The sequence below is a fragment of the Pseudophryne corroboree genome, chromosome 12 (assembly GCF_028390025.1).
Source record: "Pseudophryne corroboree isolate aPseCor3 chromosome 12, aPseCor3.hap2, whole genome shotgun sequence".
Taxonomy (NCBI): Eukaryota; Metazoa; Chordata; class Amphibia; order Anura; family Myobatrachidae; genus Pseudophryne; species Pseudophryne corroboree.
In genome coordinates, this window is record NC_086455.1 from 61199358 (window position 1) to 61222896 (window position 23539).

General features: G+C 47.5%; 1 protein-coding gene across 1 annotated transcript in view; it reads left to right on the forward strand.

Moving 5' to 3' along the window:
• The window catches only part of MAP4K5 (mitogen-activated protein kinase kinase kinase kinase 5), a 206834-nt gene that overhangs the window by 138417 nt on the left and 44878 nt on the right, over positions 1–23539 (forward strand). The window contains exons 8-15 of the mRNA XM_063947557.1: positions 4412–4484; positions 4584–4715; positions 5990–6052; positions 12567–12648; positions 13710–13826; positions 14233–14311; positions 15363–15418; positions 23423–23487. Of these exons, the coding sequence (XP_063803627.1) occupies positions 4412–4484; positions 4584–4715; positions 5990–6052; positions 12567–12648; positions 13710–13826; positions 14233–14311; positions 15363–15418; positions 23423–23487 (667 nt within the window). The remainder of the gene's footprint in view (positions 1–4411; positions 4485–4583; positions 4716–5989; positions 6053–12566; positions 12649–13709; positions 13827–14232; positions 14312–15362; positions 15419–23422; positions 23488–23539) is intronic.

The following is a 23539-nucleotide window of genomic DNA, read 5'->3' on the forward strand; positions in this document are numbered from 1 at the left end:
GTGTCGACGGTGAGGAGACAAACGTAATGTCCAGTAGGGCCACACGTTACATGTTCACGGCAATGAAGGAAGCATTGAACATTTCTGACACTACAAGTACCACAAAGAAGGGTATTATGTGGGGTGTGAAAAAACTACCAATACTTTTCCCTGAGTCAGATGAGTTAAATGAGGTGTGTGATAAAGCGTGGGTTTCCCCCGACAAAAAACTGCTAATTTCTAAAAAATTATTGGCACTATATCCTTTCCCGTTAGAGGTTAGGACACGTTGGGAAACACCCCCTAGGGTAGATAAGGCGCTCACACGTTTATCAAAACAAGTAGCGTTACCGTCTCCTGATACGGCCACCCTCAAAGAACCAGCAGATAGAAGGCTGGAAAATATTCTTAAAAGTATATACACACATACTGGTGTTATACTGCGACCAGCAATCGCTTCAGCCTGGATGTGCAGTGCTGGCGTCGCGTGGTCGGATTCCCTGACTGAAAATATTGATACCCTGGATAGGGACAATATACTGTTAACTATAGAGCATTTGAAGGATGCATTACTATATATGCGTGATGCACAGAGGGATATTTGCACCCTGGCATCAAGAGTAAGTGCTATGTCCATTTCTGCCAGAAGAGCGTTATGGACGCGACAGTGGTCAGGAGATGCGGATTCCAAACGACATATGGAAGTATTGCCGTATAAAGGGGAGGAGTTATTTGGGGCTGGTCTATCGGACCTGGTGGCAACGGCTGGAAAATCCACCTTTTTACCCCAGGTCACTTCACATCAGCAGAAAAAGACACAGTCTTTTCAAACTCAGTCCTTTCGTTCCCATAAGTACAAGCGAGCTAAAGGCCATTCCTTCCTGCCCCGGGGCAGAGGAAGGGGAAAAAGACTGCACCATGCAGCCGCTTCCCAGGAGCAGAAGCCCTCCCCTGCTTCTGCCAAGTCTTCAGCATGACGCTGGGGCTTTACAAGCAGACTCAGACATGGTGGGGGCCCGTCTCAAGAATTTCAACGCGCAGTGGGCTCACTCGCAAGTGGACCCCTGGATTCTACAGGTGGTATCGCAGGGGTACAAACTGGAATTCGAGGCGTTTCCCCCTCGCCGGTTCCTGAAGTCTGCTCTACCAAAGTCTCCCTCCGACAGGGAGGCAGTTTTGGAAGCCATTCACAAGCTGTATTCCCAGCAGGTGATAATCAAGGTACCCCTCCTACAACAGGGAAAGGGGTATTATTCCACGCTGTTTGTGGTACCGAAGCCGGACGGCTCGGTGAGACCAATTTTAAATCTGAAATCCCTGAACACTTACATAAAGAGGTTCAAATTCAAGATGGAATCACTCAGAGCGGTGATAGCAAACCTGGAAGAAGGGGACTATATGGTGTCTCTGGACATCAAGAAAGCTTATCTCCACGTCCCAATCTACCCGTCTCACCAAGGGTACCTCAGGTTTGTAGTACAAAACTGTCATTATCAGTTTCAGACGCTGCCGTTTGGGTTGTCCACGGCACCTCGGGTCTTTACCAAGGTAATGGCCGAAATGATGATTCTTCTTCGAAGAAAAGGCATCTTAATTATCCCTTACTTGGACGATCTCCTGATAAGGGCAAGGTCCAGGGAACAGTTAGAAGTCGGAGTAGCACTATCTCAGGTAGTGTTACGTCAGCACGGGTGGATCCTAAATATTCCAAAATCGCAGCTGATTCCAACGACACGTCTACTGTTCCTAGGAATGATTCTGGACACAGTCCAGAAAAAGGGTGTTTCTCCCGGAGGAGAAGGCCAGGGAGTTATCCGAGCTAGTCAGGAACCTCCTAAAACCAGGCCAGGTGTCAGTGCATCAGTGCACGAGGGTCCTGGGAAAAATGGTGGCTTCTTACGAAGCAATTCCATTCGGAAGATTCCATGCAAGAACGTTTCAGTGGGATCTACTGGACAAATGGTCCGGATCGCATCTTCAGATGCATCAGCGGATAACCCTGTCGACAAGGACAAGGGCGTCTCTTCTGTGGTGGCTGCAGAGTGCTCATCTACTAGAGGGCCGCAGATTTGGCATTCAGGATTGGGTCCTGGTGACCACGGACGCCAGCCTGAGAGGCTGGGGGGCAGTCACACAGGGAAAAAATTTCCAGGGCTTGTGGTCAAGCATGGAAACATCTCTTCATATAAACATTCTGGAACTCAGGGCCATTTACAATGCCCTAAGTCAAGCGAAACCCCTGCTTCAGGGTCAGGCGGTATTGATCCAATCGGACAACATCACGTCAGTCGCCCACGTAAACAGACAGGGCGGCACGAGAAGCAGGAGGGCAATGGCAGAAGCTGCAAGGATTCTTCGCTGGGCGGAAAATCATGTGATAGCTCTGTCAGCAGTGTTCATTCCGGGAGTGGACAACTGGGAAGCAGACTTCCTCAGCAGACACGACCTTCACCTGGGAGAGTGGGGACTTCACCCAGAAGTCTTCCACCTGATTGTAAACCGTTGGGAAAAACCAAAGGTGGACATGATGGCGTCACGTCTAAACAAAAAACTAGACAGATATTGCGCCAGGTCAAGGGACCCTCAGGCAATAGCGGTGGACGCTCTGGTGACACCGTGGGTGTACCAGTAAGTGTATGTGTTCCCTCCTCTGCCTCTCATACCAAAAGTACTGAGAATCATAAGAAGGAGAGGAGTAAGAACGATACTCGTGGTTCCGGATTGGCCAAGAAGGACTTGGTACCCGGAACTTCAAGAGATGCTCACGGAAGACCCGTGGCCTCTACCTCTAAGAAAGGACCTGCTCCAGCAGGGGCCTTGTCTGTTCCAAAACTTACCGCGGCTGCGTTTGACGGCATGGCGGTTGAACGCCGGATCCTGAAGGAAAAAGGCATTCCAGATGAAGTCATCCCTACCCTGGTCAAAGCCAGGAAGGATGTAACCGCGAAACATTATCACCGCATTTGGCGAAAATATGTTGCGTGGTGTGAGGCCAAGAAGGCCCCTACAGAGGAATTTCAACTGGGTCGTTTCCTCCATTTCCTGCAAACAGGACTGTCTATGGGCCTAAAATTAGGGTCCTTTAAGGTTCAAATTTCGGCCCTGTCGATTTTCTTCCAGAAAGAACTGGCTTCAGTACCTGAAGTTCAGACATTTGTAAAAGGGGTACTGCATATACAACCTCCTTTTGTGCCTCCAGTGGCACCTTGGGATCTCAATGTTGTTTTGAGGTTCCTTAAGTCACATTGGTTTGAACCACTCACCACTGTGGACTTAAAATATCTCACATGGAAGGTGACGATGCTGTTAGCCCTGGCTTCAGCCAGGCGTGTGTCAGAATTGGCGGCTTTATCATATAAAAGCCCTTACTTAATTTTTCATTCTGACAGGGCAGAATTGAGGACTCGTCCTCAATTTCTCCCTAAGGTGGTTTCTGCTTTTCACATGAACCAACCTATTGTGGTGCCTGCGGCTACTAGGGACTTGGAGGACTCCAAGTTACTTGACGTTGTCAGGGCCCTGAAAATATATGTTTCCAGGACGGCTGGAGTCAGAAAGTCTGACTCGCTGTTTATCCTGTATGCACCCAACAAGCTGGGTGCTCCTGCTTCTAAGCAGACTATTGCTCGTTGGATTTGTAGTACAATTCAGCTTGCACATTCTGTGGCAGGCTTGCCACAGCCAAAATCTGTAAAAGCCCATTCCACAAGGAAAGTGGGCTCATCTTGGGCGGCTGCACGAGGGGTCTCGGCTTTACAACTTTGCCGAGCAGCTACTTGGTCAGCGGCAAACACGTTTGCTAAATTCTACAAATTTGATACCCTGGCTGAGGAGGACCTGGAGTTCTCTCATTCGGTGCTGCAGAGTCATCCGCACTCTCCCGCCCGTTTGGGAGCTTTGGTATAATCCCCATGGTCCTTACGGAGTCCCAGCATCCACTAGGACGTCAGAGAAAATAAGATTTTACTTACCGATAAATCTATTTCTCGTAGTCCGTAGTGGATGCTGGGCGCCCATCCCAAGTGCGGATTGTCTGCAATACTTGTACATAGTTATTGTTAACTAAATCGGGTTATTGTTGTTGTGAGCCATCTTTTCAGAGGCTCCTTCGTTGTTATCATACTGTTAACTGGGTTCAGATCACAAGTTGTACGGTGTGATTGGTGTGGCTGGTATGAGTCTTACCCGGGATTCAATATCCTTCCTGATTATGTACGCTCGTCCGTGCACAGTATCCTAACTGAGGCTTGGAGGAGGGTCATAGGGGGAGGAGCCAGTGCACACCACCTGATCCTAAAGCTTTTATTCTTGTGCCCTGTCTCCTGCGGAGCCGCTATTCCCCATGGTCCTTACGGAGTCCCAGCATCCACTACGGACTACGAGAAATAGATTTATCGGTAAGTAAAATCTTATTTTTTTTTTTTTTGCACAGCGGATTTTGGGGTGGCAGCAAAAATAACAGCAACAATCGCCAAAAGGAAATCTTTTATTGGAACACCATACTGGTAATGTCTCAGTGTACTGTATGTGTGTGTTGTATGCTTGTGTATATCTGCATAATCAGGGCAGGCTAATCAAATGCGACCATGTTCTTTGCCTCCTAGGATGGCCCCGGAAGTTGCAGCTGTGGAAAAGAACGGAGGGTACAACCAGCTGTGCGACATCTGGGCTGTCGGCATCACTGCGATAGAATTGGGGGAGCTGCAGCCGCCGTTGTTTGATCTTCACCCCATGAGGTTTGTTTGCTCCATTCAGTGCTGTAGTTATGGTAACTGATACAGGTTTAACCGATCGTCTATGAATCCTTATATGACAGATGTTTCGCTGTACTCAGAACCCTGACTTTGGGGTCTATTCATGAAGCAGTGAAAACTGTGGAGAAATTAGCCAGTGGAGAAGAACCAATCAGCATTGAAGTATCATTTAAAATTTGCATACTATAAAATCATACAGAGCAGCTGATTGGTTGCCATGGGCAACTTCTCCACTGGCTCACTTCTCCACTCTTTTCACTGCTTCATGAATAGACCCCTTAGTGACACAGTTATCATTGTTAGCACAGTGGAAATTCCTGCTGTATATATCATCACCAGAGCTGGAGTGTTCCTGTGTGACAGGGAAGAGTGCTACCCCTCCCCGTTCCCCTGAAAGGTGCACTCCACCAGCTGAAATGTCACAGCGTCTAATAGTTGTGACTCCACATTAAATGTTCCCCACCGTACCCTACACCAGTCCTGCCCAAGCCTGTGGGACAGTATATTCATACAAGATTTGTGTGTCATTCACCTATTAATGTGCCTCATGGTCTCAATTAGAGTTGCGTATATATTTGCCTATTACGCTAGGGTTAACATCACAAGCTTCCCTGCGCACCTCTGTGAGATGTGAGGAAAACTGTCCAATGTTGATGGCCGAAACGTGCATTCTGTAATGGTACATCGCGACCACTGCGCAGAAATAAATCCTCACCTTGACATTTGGTTTTCTGTGTGTCTTAAAGCCAGTTATCTAATATGCTGCTATTCTGTCATAGCAAGGATAGCTCACTAGGTGGCGCTGACGTGTGCTTGCCACCTGATCGCAGTGCTGGAAATGATCAATACCTTTGCAGCTACAATTTAAAAGGCAATATATGTTAGCCGACACGACAGCAGGGTAGCCTTGCTGCATAGCCCTTTCCCTGCTTTTTTCATCTAAAAGCTTTTAAACCTAAAATAGAAATGCCTTACAGATCAAAGTTGCTAATTACAGTATTAAAACATACATAAATAGCTTAAATAACATTTTTATACGCAGAATACTCTTCATTTAGCTACATGGGAAGTGTTTATTTAATCAGGACAATTTCCTTAATTCCATACGGATCAGGGAATACGTATATTCTTGTTAGTGAAGACCCATTTTATTATGTCCTCCTATATTCTCCTAAATTTATGTTTTTTACTTGCATTCTATGTGTTTTGCAATACATTTGTATTTATTTTAATCTTCTTTTATTCCCCATTTTTAGAGCCTTGTTCTTAATGTCTAAGAGCAATTTCCAGCCTCCTAAGCTGAAGGAGAAGCTGAAATGGTAAGTATACCGGTGATTTGTCGCTGTACGAGAAGCTCATTTGGTCTTCCCCATAGCTCATTTGGTCTTCCTGCTTTTAATTCTTGTCCTGAACGTAGCTTGTCTTGAGTTATTCTCTTACCTAATCTCTCCTACCTCTCTCTCAGTTCCTCCTGGTGTTATGCTCTTGTGGCTAACAGGTTTCCTGTAGACATCACTCCCTGCATAGTTCTCTCCTTGTAGATCCATGTGGGCTTAAAGTGGTCCAGGAGAGGTGGTGGAACTCATTTCCTGTGCATCCTAACCCCTCTGCCTCCCGTTAGGCAGAGCCAGGACAGTGTTAGGGTGTTCGGCGTCCCCTTGCAAACTATATATTTGTGCATTACCTCCCATACTTTAGAAAGAGACAGTGGTCTTACAAGGAACGGGTGTGGTCACACAATAGTAACCCCAATTCAAATTACGCCACACCGTAGAACAACCTTATTCCCATTACACCACATATAGTGCCCCTTATTCAAATTACACCACATAGTAGTGTCCCTTATTCACGTTATGACACACAACAGTGCCCCTTATTCACATTACGTCACTCAGTAGTGCCCCTTATTCACATTACATCACTCAGTAGTGCCCCTTATTCACATTATGCTACACAGTGGTACCGCTTATACACGTTATGGAATTACTGTGCAAAGCCATTGAGGAGATAGAACTAGTTCCACCTACAATTACAGGTGGTGTAACTCAGTTCCACCTCGTCCCCCCCCACCCCCCCACTTTAACCCCTGCATGTATTGCTTTTGTATTAGCATCAGTCTGTCACATATAACTAAAAGCTGCAAAGTAATGTTCATTGCTATGTGATAGATTTGTCAAGTTTATAATACAATAGTAAGCTCTCAGCATAAGAACAAAAAACAAAACATTAATTTCTCTGACGTCCTAGTGGATGCTGGGGACTCCGTAAGGACCATGGGGAATAGCGGCTCTGCAGGAGTCTGGGCACAAAAGTAAAGCTTTAGGACTACCTGGTGTGCACTGGCTCCTCCCCCTATGACCCTCCTCCAAGCCTCAGTTAGATTTTTGTGCCCGAACGAGAAGGGTGCACACTAGGTGGCTCTCCTGAGCTGCTTAGTGAAAAGTTTAGTTTTTAGATTTTTTATTTTCAGTGAGACCTGCTGGCAACAGGCTCACTGCATCGAGGGACTAAGGGGAGAAGAAGCGAACTCACCTGCGTGCAGAGTGGATTGGGCTTCTTAGGCTACTGGACATTAGCTCCAGAGGGACCGATCACAGGCCCAGCCATGGATGGGTCCCAGAGCCGCGCCGCCGGCCCCCTTACAGAGCCAGAAGACAGAAGAGGTCCGGGAAATCGGCGGCAGAAGACGTGCTGTCTTCAATAAGGTAGCGCACAGCACCGCAGCTGTGCGCCATTGCTCTCAGCACACTTCACACTCCGGTCACTGAGGGTGCAGGGCGCTGGGGGGGGGGCGCCCTGAGACGCAATAAAAACACCTTAGATGGCAAAAAATACATCACATATAGCTCCTGGGCTATATGGATGCATTTAACCCCTGCCAGAATACACAGAAAAACGGGAGATAAGGCCGCCGTGAAGGGGGCGGAGCCTATCTCCTCAGCACACTGGCGCCATTTTCCCTCACAGCTCCGTTGGAGGGAAGCTCCCTGGCTCTCCCCTGCAGTCACTACACTACAGAAAGGGTTAAAAAAGAGAGGGGGGCACTAATTAGGCGCAGTATTAAAAATACAGCAGCTATAAGGGGAAAAACACTTATATAAGGTTATCCCTGTATATATATAGCGCTCTGGTGTGTGCTGGCAAACTCTCCCTCTGTCTCCCCAAAGGGCTAGTGGGGTCCTGTCCTCTATCAGAGCATTCCCTGTGTGTGTGCTGTGTGTCGGTACGTTTGTGTCGACATGTATGAGGAGGAAAATGATGTGGAGACGGAGCAAATTGCCTGTAATATTGATGTCACCCCCTAGGGGGTCGACACCTGAGTGGATGAACTGTTGGAAGGAATTACGTGACAGTGTCAGCTCTGTATAAAAGACAGTGGTTGACATGGGACAGCCGGCTACTCAGCTTGTGCCTGTCCAGACGTCTCATAGGCCGTCAGGGGCTCTAAAGCGCCCGTTACCTCAGATGGCAGATACAGACGCCGACACGGATACTGACTCCAGTGTCGACGGTGAAGAGACAAATGTGACTTCCAGTAGGGCCACACGTTACATGATTGAGGCAATGAAAAATGTTTTACACATTTCTGATAATACGAGTACCACCAAAAAGGGGTATTATGTTCGGTGAAGAAAAAAACTACCTGTAGTTTTCCTGAATCTGAGAAATTAAATGAGGTGTGTGATGATGCGTGGGTTTCCCCCGATAACAACTGATAATTTCTAAAATGTTATTGGCATTATATCCTTTCCCGCCAGAGGTTAGGGTGCGTTGGGAAACACCCCCTAGGGTGGGTAAAGCGCTCACACGCTTGTAAGAACAAGGGCTCTACCCTCTCCTGAGATGGCCGCCCTTAAGGATCCTGCTGATAGAAAGCAGGAGGGTATCCTAAAATGTATTTACACACATACTGGTGTTATACTGCGACCAGCAATCGCCTCAGCCTGGATATGCAGTGCTGGGTTGGCGTGGTCGGATTCCCTGACTGAAAATATTGATACCCTAGATAGGGACAGTATATTATTGCCTATAGAGCATTTAAAAGATGCATTTCTATATATGCGTGATGCACAGCGGAATATTTGCCGACTGGCATCAAGTGTAAGTGCGTTGTCCATTTCTGCCAGAAGAGGGTTATGGACACGACAGTGGTCAGGTGATGCGGATTCCAAACGGCATTTGGAAGTATTGCCGTATAAAGGGGAGGAGTTATTTGGGGTCGGTCTTTCAGACCTGGTGGCCACGGCAACAGCTGGGAAATCCACGTTTGTACCCCAGGTCGCCTCTCAACATAAGAAGACGCCGTATTATCAGGCGCAGTCCTTTCGTTCCCAGAAGGGCAAGCGGGCAAAAGGTTCCTCATTTCTGCCCCGTGACAGGGGGAGAGGAAAAAGGCTGCAGAAATCAGCCAGTTCCCAGGAACAGAAGCCCTCTCCCGCCTCTGCCAAGCCCTCAGCATGACGCTGGGGCTTTACAAGCAGACTCAGGCACGGTGGGGGCCCGTCTCAATGAATTTCAGCGCGCAGTGGGCTCACTCGCAAGTAGACCCCTGGATCCTTCAGGTGATATCTCAGGGGTACAAATTGGAATTCGAGACGTCTCCCCCTCGCCGTTTTCCTAAAGTCGGCTTTACCGACGTCTCCCTCTGACAGGGAGGCAGTTTTGGAAGCCATTCACAAGCTGTATTCCCAGCAGGTGATAATCAAGGTACCCCTCCTGCAACAGGGAACGGGGTATTATTCCACACTGTTGTGGTACCGAAGCCGGACGGCTCGGTGAGACCGATTCTAAATCTAAAATCTTTGAACACTTACATACGGAGGTTCAAATTCAAGATGGAGTCACTCAGAGCAGTGATTGCGAACCTGGAAGAAGGGGACTACATGATGTCTCGGGACATCAAGGATGCTTACCTTCATGTCCCAATTTACCCTTCTCACCAAGGGTACCTCAGGTTTGTGGTACAGAACTGTCACTATCAGTTTCAGACGCTGCCGTTTGGATGGTCCACGGCACCCCGGGTCTTTACCAAGGTAACGGCCGAAATGATGATACTCCTTCGAAGGAAGGGAGTTTTAGTTATCCCTTACTTGGACGATCTCCTGATAAGGGTAAGATCCAGAGAACAGTTGGAGGTCAGTGTAGCACTATCTCAGGTAGTGTTGCGGCAGCACGGTTGGATTCTCAATATTCCAAAATCGCAGCTGGTTCCGACGACTCGTCTTCTGTTCCTAGGGATGATCCTGGACACAGTCCAGAAAAAGGTGTTTCTCCCGGAGGAGAAAGCCAGGGAGTTATCCGAGCTAGTCAGGAACCTCCTAAAACCGAGCCAAGTCTCAGTGCATCAATGCACAAGGGTTCTGGGAAAAATGGTGGCTTCCTACGAAGCAATCCCATTCGGCAGATTCCACGCAAGAACTTTCCAGTGGGACCTGCTGGACAAATGGTCCGGGTCGCATCTTCAGATGCATCAGCGGATAACCCTGTCACCAAGGACAAGGGTGTCCCTCCTGTGGTGGTTGCAGAGTGCTCATCTTCTAGAGGGCCGCAGATTCGGCATTCAGGACTGGGTCCTGGTGACCACGGATGCCAGCCTGCGAGGCTGGGGAGCAGTCACACAGGGAAGGAATTTCCAGGGCTTATGGTCAAGCCTGGAGACATCACTTCACATAAATATCCTGAAGCTAAGGGCCATTTACAATGCTCTAAGCTTAGCAAGACCTCTGCTTCAAGGTCAGCCGGTGTTGATCCAGTCGGACAAAATCACGGCAGTCACCCAAGTAAACAGACAGGGTGGCACAAGAAGCAGGAGGGCAATGACAGAAGCTGCAAGGATTCTTCGCTGGGCGGAAAATCATGTGATAGCACTGTCAGCAGTGTTCATTCCGGGAATGGACAACTGGGAAGCAGACTTCCTCAGCAGACGCTCTGGTAACACTGTGGGTGTACCGGTCAGTGTATGTGTTCCATCCTCTGCCTCTCATACACAAGGTACTGAGAATTATAAGATGGAGAGGAGAAAGCACTATATTCGTGGCTCCGGATTGGCCAAGAAGGACTTGGTAACCGGAACTTCAAGAGATGCTCACGGAGGATCCGTGGCCTCTACCTCTAAGAAGGGACCTGCTCCAGCAAGGACCCTGTCTGTTCCAAGACTTACCGCGGCTGCGTTTGACGGCATGGCGGTTGAACGCCGGATCCTGAAGGAAAAAGGCATTCCGGATGAAGTCATCCCTATCCTGATCAAAGCCAGGAAGGATGTAACCGCAAAACATTATCACCGCAATTGGCGAAAATATGTTGCGTGGTGCGAGGCCAGTAAGGCCCGACGGAGGAATTTCAACTGGGTCGATTCCTACATTTCCTGCAAACAGGAGTGTCTATGGGCCTGAAATTGGGGTCCATTAAGGTTCAAATTTCGGCCCTGTCAATTTTCTTCCAAAAAGAACTAGCTTCAGTCCCTGAAGTTCAGACGTTTGTAAAAGGGGTACTGTATATACAGCCTCCTTTTGTGCCTCCAGTGGCACCTTGGGATCTCAATGTAGTTTTTGGGTTCCAAAAGTCACATTGGTTTGAACCACTTAAATCTGTGGAGTTAAAATATCTCACATGGAAGGTGGTCATGCTGTTGGCCCTGGCCTGGGCCAGGCGCGTGTCAGAATTGGCGGCTTTATCCTGTAAAAGCCCTTATCTTATTTTCCATTCGGACAGGGCGGAATTGAGGACTCGTCCTCAGTTTCTCCCTAAGGTTGTTTCAGCGTTTCACCTGAACCAACCTATGGTGGTGCCTGCGGCTACTAGGGACTTGGAGGACTCCAAGTTGCTAGACGTTGTCAGGGCCCTGAAAATATATGTTTCCAGGACGGCTGGAGTCAGAAAATCTGACTCGCTGTTTATCCTGTATGCACCCAACAAGCTGGGTGCTCCTGCTTCTAAGCAGACTATTGCTCGTTGGATTTGTAGTACAATTCAGCTTGCACATTCTGTGGCAGGCCTGCCACAGCCAAAAATCTGTAAATGCCCACTCCACAAGGGAGGTGGGCTCATCTTGGGCGGCTGCCCGAGGGGTCTCGGCTTTACAACTTTGCCGAGCAGCTACTTGGTCAGGAGCAAATACGTTTGTAAAATTCTACAAATTTGATACCCTGGCTGAGGAGGACCTGGAGTTCTCTCATTTGGTGCTGCAGAGTCATCCGCACTCTCCCGCCCGTTTGGGAGCTTTGGTATAATCCCCATGGTCCTTACGGAGTCCCCAGCATCCACTAGGACGTCAGAGAAAATAAGAATTTACTTACCGATAATTCTATTTCTCGTAGTCCGTAGTGGATGCTGGGCGCCCATCCCAAGTGCGGATTGTCTGCAATACTGGTACATAGTTATTGTCACCAAAAATCGGGTTATTGCTGTAGTGAGCCATCTTTTCTAGAGGCTCCTCTGTTATCATGCTGTTAACTGGGTTTAGATCACAAGTTATACGGTGTGATTGGTGTGGCTGGTATGAGTCTTACCGGGATTCAAAATCCTTCCTTATTGTGTACGCTCGTCCGGGCACAGTATCCTAACTGAGGCTTGGAGGAGGGTCATAGGGGGAGGAGCCAGTGCACACCAGGTAGTCCTAAAGCTTTACTTTTGTGCCCAGACTCCTGCGGAGCCGCTATTCCCCATGGTCCTTACGGAGTCCCCAGCATCCACTACGGACTACGAGAAATAGAATTATCGGTAAGTAAATTCTTATTTTCCACAATGTTGTGCTCTTTATTACTCAAAGACAGAAACTCCACTTTAATTCCAACTTGTAATATCCTTTATTAACATTGTTTTATCCTCTTACAGGACCCCAGTGTTTCATAACTTTGTCAAAGTTGCTCTCACCAAAAACCCAAAGAAACGACCAACTGCGGAGCGACTGCTGACTGTAAGTACCCGTCATGACTTTATTACAGGGGATTCCATCCCAAGCCTATTGCTTGTTTCTGTACTACAGCTATACTATATTATTGTTACCAATAATTTATAGGGTGCCACAAAGGTTCCGCTGCACTTTACTGAGCGCTTATATAGATTAGGTACAGACAGATTCGGCACAAAGGGGTCTATTTACTAAACCTTGGAGAGAGGTAAAGTTGATGGAGATAAAGTACCAGCCAATCAGCTCCTAACTGCCATGTTACAGGCGGTTTTAAAAATGACAGGAGCTGATTGGCTGGTACTTTATCTCTGACCACGATATCTTTCTCCATGGGTTAGTACATAGACCCCAAAGTGTATTTCATTAGTTGAGCCTATGTAGTCAGTGCTGGCTGGAACCTGAACCGCAGTTGATGGGTGCTGCAGACTATTAGCATGGGGAGGGATGATTGCAAAAGTGAGGAGAGAGGGCAGACATGAGGAAGGAGGGTCTTGCTCTTGAGAGCTTACAATCTATATCTACCTGGAGAATTAAACAGGTGTTGGGATGTGGGAACAACACCGAATGGGCTGTGTGTTACTGCTCATGGTTACCATTTGGCCAGGAAATTGGCGATGGGCATCGCTTGTGTATCCCACAGATTGTGACCATCAAGAACAACTTATAGGTCAGCTGGGTACAGATTAATGAGGCCAGAGAATAACCAGGGCATGCCAAAGTAGGGGTCGGGGTACCAGGCACAGCCAAGAGGCCACTCTGTAGATCATGGTTACTTTTCAGTACTTCAATCTGCATCTTCACATTTGTTGGCCAGATTAGGAGATACGGTAAACATAAATAATCTGTGGGTTCATACATCACCCTCACCATGGGCACTGAACATAGAGGATGGATAGGTCAACTGTCCACCAAATCCAACTCTTTATCCAGCAAGCCCTTAGCTGACGTCGATCGGTGGCTTTCCACATTGCTGCACTAAGCCGAGAATCTCAGTAATTCCAATGGGTGTAGCGAGTTTACATTTTCCTTTCCGCTGCCTGAGTGATCCATGGTGTCCTTTATTTCAGCATACGTTTGTGGCGCAAGGTGGTCTTTCCAGATTACTGGCACTGGAGCTTTTGGATAAGGTGAACAACCCAGACCACCATCACCATTATATCGAGCCTGACGATGACGACCTTGAGGTGAGTAACAAACCTCCACAGACCTACTTCTTGGGAAACGCTACATATCCAGCCTCCAGAGAGGGGGGTACAGGGATTGGCATGGTGCTTAGCGCTAGTAGACGTTCCGGCCTGTCCTCTATAATGTGCACCGTTTGCCTACACACCATAGTGTCGGACACTTTTTTGGCAGGAACGTCGTTTCTGAGACTGCAACTCGCCCAGACAGGGAGTACTAACGTCATTGCGGCACACGGCAGGCATCCATTGATCTGGAACATGGAGCTCTGGAGTCGGCACCCTCAGTGTGCGTTCTACATCTCCTGCTCTCACCGTACTGCAGAACTCACAGAAGCCATAATATGATTTGGTTGGAGAGAGTGGCTTCAGGTGATGAGTAATAGATGTCACTGTCATTATCTTGCAGCACATCCCTGCAGTGCGACATACCATTCGCTCTACAAACAAAGGCGTGAGAGCGGAGAGGACCGCGTCTGAGCTCAACTGTGAGTTGCACTGTATTATTTCAACCCAATCGAGGAAATCTATTAACTTTACACATTGTCTACTAGTGTTGTATGTTGCATGCGTTAGGTGCTTCTATGAGTATGTTACCCGTTTAATATAAGTGTGACTAGTATATTATTTTTATAGAAGAACGAGCATCTATTAGCCCCGGGGCCCCACTCTCACCTCCTCTGTGGACCAGAGCTCAGAGCAGTCGTTACTTAATCTGCATTCATCACCCTTCACTGTGTGTGATTACATCTAAACTTGTTCAGGGGTCTTCTGCCCATGATACTAGTACAGTGAGTTGCTGTGGGACGTTGTGTATCTCCCACACTGTGGGGGCCACCAGACATCAGACCCCTTCAGTTCTGCTAGTCCGGGTTGGGGGTTTCCCTGGGTTTCCTTGTGTACCAATTTGACAGCATTATCCAGGCTGTACTCTCTTTATCTTAGGAGAGCAGCCGACCTAGATCCAGGATTTAATCCATTCACACAGACATTAAAGAACATAGGTGACGGAACATGGAGACACAAGAGACTCATCATGTCATTTGCTCCTCGTAGCGTGTGTGTGACTACACTCTTCTTGTACAGTAGTAATGGGATTAAGGATCTTTATGTCCAGCTCGATTGTGTCCATGGCCATAGGAGGTGTCCCTCCTAGCAAGAATTTCCCTGGATAGCGCTATAGATAGCTGTTGCTATATAACCGTTCACATTGTGTTGTCTCCATATAATGACCATGATTTCTCATAAAGAGACAGTTAAACTTGGGTTAATGGAAAATGTAAAGTTTCTTAAAATTGAATTGAAAATAGGTGTTTCCTCTTTCTGTGACCATAACCCTCGTACTGCTTCCATTGTGTTGTCCTGGTCAGAGACACAGGCATGTCTGTGCTGTGTACTTCCTCCATGATTTCAGTACAGCAGCAGCTAAGTCTGGCCATATAGGTGGGTTGGGTAGTCCTATGTGCACACAGCAGTGAGCACAACACATTCGCCTGTAGTGTATAATGTGCCACCTGAGCTCTGTGTTCCCTCTTACAGTTGACAAGCTGCAGTTCGAGCCTCCCCTCAGGAAAGAGACAGAAGCCAATGAAATGGTAAGTACTCTAGTCCAGTGGTTCTCAAACTCGGTCCTCAGGACCCAACACAGTGCATGTTTTGCAGGTAACCCAGCAAGTGCACAGGTGTATTAATTACTCACTGACACATTTTAAAAGGTCCACAGGTGGAGCTAATTATTTCACTTGTGATTCTGTGAGGAGACCTTCAAAACATGCACCGTGTGGGGTCCTGAGGACCGAGTTTGAGAACCTGTGCTCTAGTCCATATGTACCAGTCACCGTTGTTTTGGAATTTCACAAGCACTTATCACAGTATTATTATTATTATTATAATAAAGTGGTTTTATGATTGTAAAAAGAATATATTTCCTAATTACAATAAGGAGGCTCAGTTGTAACTCTGTATATACACTACATGAGTAAACGTATGTGGCTACCCCTTCCAATTAGTGTGTATGGCCATTTCAGTCACACCCTTTGTGGACAGCTACATAGAACCAAGCATGCAGCCATTGAATCTCCATAGTTACGCGTTAGCAGTAGAATAGGCCGGGCTGAGAAGCTGAGTGGCACAGTTATAGGATGCCACCTTGCCAGCCAGGCTAGTTCATCAAATTTCCGCCCTGCTAGATCTCTGTCGGCCATTTAGTGTGTAGGGGAAGGGATAGATTTACTAAAGATTCTAAAGCAGACAAGTGGAGGTGTTGCTCATAGTAACCAATCAAATTCTGTCTAGCATTTTCTCGAATGCAATAGAGGAATGATAGCTTAAATCTGATAGGTTGCTATGGGCAACACCACTTTTCATTTTTAGATGCTTTTGTAATGAAATGTTCAAGAGCAACAGCTCACCCACAAAATATCTCTCAGCATGTGCAAAAATCGCCTGATATCACATGTAGCACTCACCATCAGCTTCTGGATGCAGCGTCCGCACAAGAAGTCATTGTTGTCCATAGCACCCTACCATTGGACTCTTGCTAGGGGGCTGAGAGTGGACCAACTCAGTATTAATGTTCATGGTTTTGGAATGGAGCATGTTCTGGTGTGGGTGTGGTTCATTAGGTCGACATGAGTCAGGTCGACATACATTGGGTCGTCCACGTTTGGTCGACGTACATTAGGTCGACATGATCACTAGGTCTACATGAGTTTTTTTTTTTTAGTTTTTTTTTGGTCGTTTTCTTCGAAAAGTGATTGGGAACTCCAATTAGTGCACCGTGAAACCCTCGCATGGCTCGCGCTCGGCACAGGTTACTGTTCCCAATCATAGTCCATGTGTATCGTTAAGTATGAAAAAGGTCGAAAAATTAAAAAAATATAGTGAAAAACTCATGTAGACCTAGTACATGAGGACCTAATGACCATGTTGACCTAACAATCATGTCGGCCTAACTCATGTCGACCTAATAGCCGCCATCCTTCTGGTGTCCACATGCTTTTGGCCATGTACTGTGTGGAGCACTTCACTAATGAACCATCTGACTAGTAATGCTTCGGCGCCATCTGCTGGGAGTATTAAGAACTATATTAGAGGTTTTTTTTGTTAATGTCTTTCTCTCCCAGCATTGCAGCCATTTAGCCTCCTGTCTTAGGGGGTCATTCTGACCCGTTCGCTCGCTGCATTTTAACGCAGCAGCGCGAACGGGTCCCTACTGCGCATGCCCCGGCGCCGTAGTGCGCCAGCGCATGCCAGACGGCCGAAAGCCGTAGCAGGGATGCGATCGCCTCTGCCTGATTGACAGGCAGAGGCGATCGCTGGGCGGGGAGGGGGCGGAACGGCGGTGTTTGCCCGCCGTTTCGTGGGTTTTGGCAGGCGTGGCCCGACCAAACGGGGGGCGGGCCGCAGCGATGAGTAGCTCCCGGCCAGCACGCTAAAGCTGCGCTGGTCGGGAGCTACTCTAGAAGTACAAAGGCATGCGGGGCGGGCTAGCCCTGTGCTAGGCGTCCCCCTGTATGTCAGGTAAGAAGATCGTAGCTGTGCTAAATTTAGCACAGCTACGATCAACTCGGAATGACCCCCTTAGTGCCGCCAGAGCCTGCCCTTGGAGTCTGTTCTGGAGGCTCTCACTCCCAGAGTCTTGCTCTATCTCCTACTTAAATTAGTCTTCAGGAGGTCTGTAGATCCAGAGGTCATGGTCCTGCAGCATCAGCCTCCATGTTATTTTATCAATAGAAAATTACTAATGTTTGCAATACAGCAGTACATATCAGGGAATTCAAATTATGGATAATATTTTCTACTGTGTCTACTAGAAATGGCCTATCGATGGTCCCTGATATCGATCTTTTGGAACGTTGCAGAAGCAGCCTTTTGATATTTGGATTGATTCTATTAATACATTGTAGCTCCAGATTCAATCCAAAAAATTACAATGCATTAGGCATGAAAAATGGGGCTTTGTTGAATCCCCCCTGGGTTTAGGGTATATGTCACTATGCCCTCAGAATTAAATTCATAAAAAAAAAAAAAAGTCATTGAGATATTCAAAAATATTGCCATTCCCATGGGGGAGGGATTGTTTTTTTTTTCTTCCTGTTTTTCCCAACTCAATCTCATTATAGAAAGCTGATTTTAAAGCTTCATAGTTAAATCAGAAATTGGTTTTGAAAAAAAAATATTATATATTATAGGATTTTTTGTCACTTTTTTGAATTAGAATGTATTTCTTGTTACAGATCTCTGCTTAGCTGTCCTTGTCGTGCAGTCCTTGTCACACCATTGTTTGCTCTCAATGCTATCTCTGGCCAGCTGATATTTTAAAGAACGTAAATGTTATGGATACAACAGTTAAGGCATTTTTCTGCAGCAGGGTACATTGTGTTCCACAGGGAAACATTGGGGGGTGTAGAGTGGATCTTGATCCAGAGGCTCCAACAGGCTAAAGCTTTAGGCTGTCCCAGGATGCATTGGGGCCTCCTCTATAAACCTTGCCTCCAGGTACTGGAGCTCAGTTTCGAGTTGGTGCCTGCAGCAGCAGGTCACTTAACAGAGGGGCAGCCCTGAAAAGCTTTCTAAGAAGACTTCAAGGGCCGCAGCGCTGATATATCAGTGTGACATTCTGTGCTGCGGCTCCATCACCTCCCAAGCGGTGTTGCATACTTCCGCGGCCTGTTTCCGGGTACTTGCGGCGGAGGCATTCCGACTTTAGGCACACGGACGCAGACGCTCTCCTGGTTCGCGTGGCTGCCACGGGGAGGAGGTAAGAGGGTCCACCAGGCGGGACCCACCATTAGATCGCAATCATGTTGCGGTCTAGGGAGACGGACCGCGATGCTGGCGTGGGCACTGTCACTAAGCATGGACCCCACTAGACCGCCTGGGCATTGGAGTACAGGTCAGGTGTACCAACGCCCATTTTAATAAGATGCCGTAGTACCAGGCGATGAGGACCAGCATAGGGGAGCTGGCACTTGACCTCTAACCCCTCCCCCGGCCCAGGGCGCCATCTACTGCAGATTTTCCCCACCCTGGAGCTGCCTCACACTCTCCCTCACTACCTGACTGAGACGCTGTGTTAGATAGATAGATATATATAGATATATATATCTATCTATCTGTACATATACTAGTCCAGTGCAGTTTTATTGTCATAATAATTATCTGCATTGCCTGTGACTGTGTGTGCCTGTATCTGCTATGTGGTTTCACGTTCAGTGTTTCCCAGATATATCTATCACTATATTCTGTACCCTAAGGGACTAGGTGCGTCTGAGTCATATATATAGTGCATCACAGTATTTGCCCATTACGTGTGTTCTACTGTGTACTCAGTCACATAATACCGGATTTATTCGCAGGTGTTGTGTACTGTGTATTCAGTCACATACTAACGGATTCATTAGCAAGTATTGTACTCTGTCTGGCTTTATCATATTAAATCGCTTTGTTGCATTTGTGTACAATTTCTAACAAGAAAGGCAGTAAGTCTGTGGTCGCTCCTGCATCATGCAGAGCATGCGCCAAGGATTTACTAGACGGTGAAGTTTAAGTTTTGTATGATGGTCTGTGTACTGTGTGTCATACATTTCCCAGTCAGTCCGCAGCTCCTGTAACCAATCAGGCTACGTTCACAAACCTACTAGGTACTCTGGTGGAACGCCTTACGCCCCCTATGGGACCACCTGTGCCACTGCAGCCACAAACTGTCCATATGGTCAATCCACCTTGGGCGGAAAATTTGTCTAACCAGTTGCAGCAATTAAATCAATCATTGGTCAGATAAAAACCTACTCCTGGTCACTCTCGTGTCTTTGGGTCATATAAGCGGGCTGCTTCCTCCTCACAATCCACGTATCTCTCAGATGTTTCACCTGAAGAGGAGGGGGAGCATACTGTCCTATTAGACACTGAATCAGGCGTTTCTGACGAAGATTCTCTATTGCAAATTGATGTCCCTGCCCTAGTAGTTGCTATTAAGCAGATCCTACAAATCATTGATGATGAGGATTCTACTACTGTGGCTAAGAAAACTGATAGATTTTTAACCACCTTCTGCCGTTTAAACATATTACCCCATTCTGATCATTTGAGGGACATCAGGCAGGAACCCTGTTCTAATCCAGGGAAGAAATTACCTCTCTCTAAACGGGCCTTGGCTCGCTATCCTCTCCCTGCAGAGTTATGTAACAAGTGGAAAAATTCACCGCCGGTGGATTCTCATGTCACCCCCTCCCTAGTGGTGTTGTCTACTCTGTCTTTCACCACTGTCACTTCACTGAAGGAACCGACAGATAAGCGTGTGAGGGATGCATAAAATCTATTTAATCCCTGACAGTTGCTGTACATAGACTCACTATTGCAACCTCTTGGGCTGCAAAAAGTATTGAAGCATGGGTTCAAGCATTAGAGGAAGAGCTGCCCGAGGATATATCTGACAATGCCAGACAATACCTGTCTCACATTACCACCGCTGCCTGCCTGTACTTCTGTCCCGCAGAGGTTACTACTCGACCCAGTTTCTAGTACCGAAACCCAATGGGTCTTTCCGGCCTATACTCAACCTCAAATTACTGCACAAGTTTGTGAGCGTGTCCAAGTTCCGTATGGAAACACTGCACTCCATTGTACTGTCTATGGAACCCTGAGACTATATGGTATCCCTGGATATACAGGATGCGCACCTGCATATACCTATTGCCATGTCACATCAGCAGTATCTGCGGTTTGCTATTGGCGACCTCCACTATCAGTTCCAGGCTCTGCCATTTGGACTGGCTATGGCTCCACTGATCTTCACCAAGGTCATGTCCGTAATGATGGCCTATTTCCGTCGCCAGGGAGTCAGGATCCTGCCATATCTGGACGACTTGCTTATCCTGGCAAACTCCCACGATGTCCTCCTCAGTCATCTGCAAGTTGACGGTAAGCTTCCTACAAGCCCACGGGTGGCTCATCAATTGGAAGATATCTTGGACACACACAGTCAGCGACTGTTTCTGCCTCCAGAAAAAGTCCTGACGCATCAGGACAGGATAAGATGCTTCCTTTGTCACCCCAGAGTGTTGATACACTCGGCGATGCAAGTACTTGGCCTGATGTTGTTGGTATTCGACATGGTGGAGTACGCTCAATTTCATTCCCGCTCTCTGCAGAGGTTAATTCTTTCCAAGTGGAACGGCCTACCTCATCGGATCAGATCTCATATAATCACTTTGACTCCGGAGGTTCGTCTGTCGCTGACCTGGTGGCTACAGGACCAGCAATTGAGCAGGGGCCATCCCTTTTGGATCCCCAACTCGATCCTGCTGACAACGGGCGCCAGTCTGAGGGAATGCGGTGTGGTGTTGGAGCAACACTCTTTTCAGGGTCGATGGACCAAGGAGAAATCACTCTTCCCAATAAACATTCTGGAGTTGCAGGCGGTGTTGAATGCATCGCCTCTGGTACAGAACAGGCTGCTTCAAGTACGGTCAGACAATGCCACCACGGGGGCATACATAAACCATGAAGGCTGCACTCGAAGCCGCATGGCTATGATGGAAGTGTCAAAAATCCTTTGTTGGGCGGAACGCCATCTGCCAGCCATATCAGCAGGTTCATTCCAGGCATCCTAAACTGGGAAGCGGACTTCCTCAGTCACCAGGAGGTGCACGACAAAGAGTGGAGTCTTTATCCGGAAGTCTTTCAACTCCTAGTGTACAAGTGGGGCCTACCAGATGAAGACCTGATGGCATCTCAACGCAATCACAAGGTTCCGGTCTTCGGATCAAGGACCAGGGATCCTCAAGCATCGTTCGTGGACGCACTAGCAATTCCATGGAACTTTCAGCTGCCCTACGTGTTCCCTCCAGTGTCTCTCCTGCCCAGGGTTCTGCGTAAGTTCAAACAAGAAGGAGGAATATACTTCTAGTCTCTCCAGCGTGGCCCAGACGACATTGGTTCTCAGACCTGCAGGGTCTATCAACAGAGCGTCCCCTTCTACTTCCTCAGCGCCCAGACCTCCTCGTACAGGGCCCTTGTCTTTATCCGGACCTGGCCAGACTGGATTTGACGGTGTGGCTCTTGAATCATCACTCCTGAAGGCCAAAGGTTTCTCTGAGGCGGTCACCCAAACTATGTTGAAAGTCCGCAAACCGGCATCTGCCCGGATTTATTTCAGGGTCTGGAATTCTTACTTCATTTGGTGTGCTGATAAGAATTATGATGCACACAGATTCAGAACTTCCAGAATTCTGGCTTTTCTGCAACGCGTCCTGGATTTAGGCCTTAGTCTGGCCTCTCTCAAGGTTCATATACTGTATCTGCCTTGTCGGTTTAGTTTCAGAGAAAAATTGCGTCTATACCTGACATTCATACAATCACTCAGAGTGTCTTATGGATTCAGCCTTCCTGTGTCCCTCCTGTGGCTCCATGGGATCTGTCTGTTGTCCTAAATGTCCTGCAAGAGTCTCCATTTGAACCTCTTGAGTTGGTGGACCTTAAATGGCTCACAGCCAAGTTTTTGTTTTTACTTGCTATTGCCTCTGCTAGAAGGGTGTCGGATTTAGGTGCTTTGTCCTGTCATCTACCTTTTCTGATATTTCATCGTGACCGGGCAGTTCTAAGAACTTGCCCAGGTTATTTACCTATGGTGGTGTCATCTTTTCACCTTAACCAAGAGATTGTGGTTCCGTCCTTTTATTTTTTTCTGTTTTGTCCTCCAAACGGCAGTCTTTGGATGTGGTTAGGGCTCTCCGTATATATATGTGGAGTGGACTGCATCTGTCAGGAGGTCAGATTCCTTTTTTTTTGTCTTGTTTGGTTTTCACAAACGTGGCTGGCCTGCGAATAAGCAAACCTTGGCCAGATGGATTAGAATGGTGATTGCACAAGCTTATGCGCAGGCTGGACTCCTAGCTCCTGCTGCTATTAAAGCCCATTCTACTCTGTCTTTTGGCCCTTCTTGGGCGGCCCGCCACGGCGCATCCGCAGAACAAGTGTGCAAGGCGGCTACATGGTTCTTAGTGTACATGTTCATTAGGTTCTATGCCTTTGATACTTCCACCTCCCAGAATGCTTCCTTTTGGACGCCGGGTTCTCATACCTGCTAAGGTGTGTCCCCTCCCTTGAGGAACTGCTTTAGGACATCCCCGATGTCTTCCTGTGGAACACAGTGTACCCCACTACAGAAAAGGAGAGTTATGGTAGACTTACCATTGTTAACTCTCTTTCTTCTAGGTACATTGGGTTCCACAGGGCGCCCACCCTGATGCACCTAGCTTCTATGGGTTTGTATGGCATTAGCCACTAGTCCCTTCTCCTGTCGTGAGAATGTGGTTCTGTGTGACATCTAACATCTACCTTCTCTCTTGACTGCTCCTACACTTGACTGGTTATCGAAACTGAGCTCCAGTGCCTGGAGGAAGCCCCAATGCATCCTGGGATAGCCTGAAGCTTTAGCCTGTTGGTGCCTCTGGATCAAGATCCACTCCCTACCCCCCCCCCCCCCCCAGCTCCGATGTTTCCCTGTGGTACCCAATGTACTTCTCAGAAAGAGAGTTAACCATTGTAAGTCTACCATAACTCTCCTTTTTTTTCTTTTTTTTTTACATCTATAGGGCAGCAGCCGGGACATCGAATTTTCTCATAACTGGAATCCGTTTTCCAATGGAGCGAACAATGAGTAAGAAAGTTAATAAAATAGTAGAGACAAAGTTTATTTTATGTGTAACTGT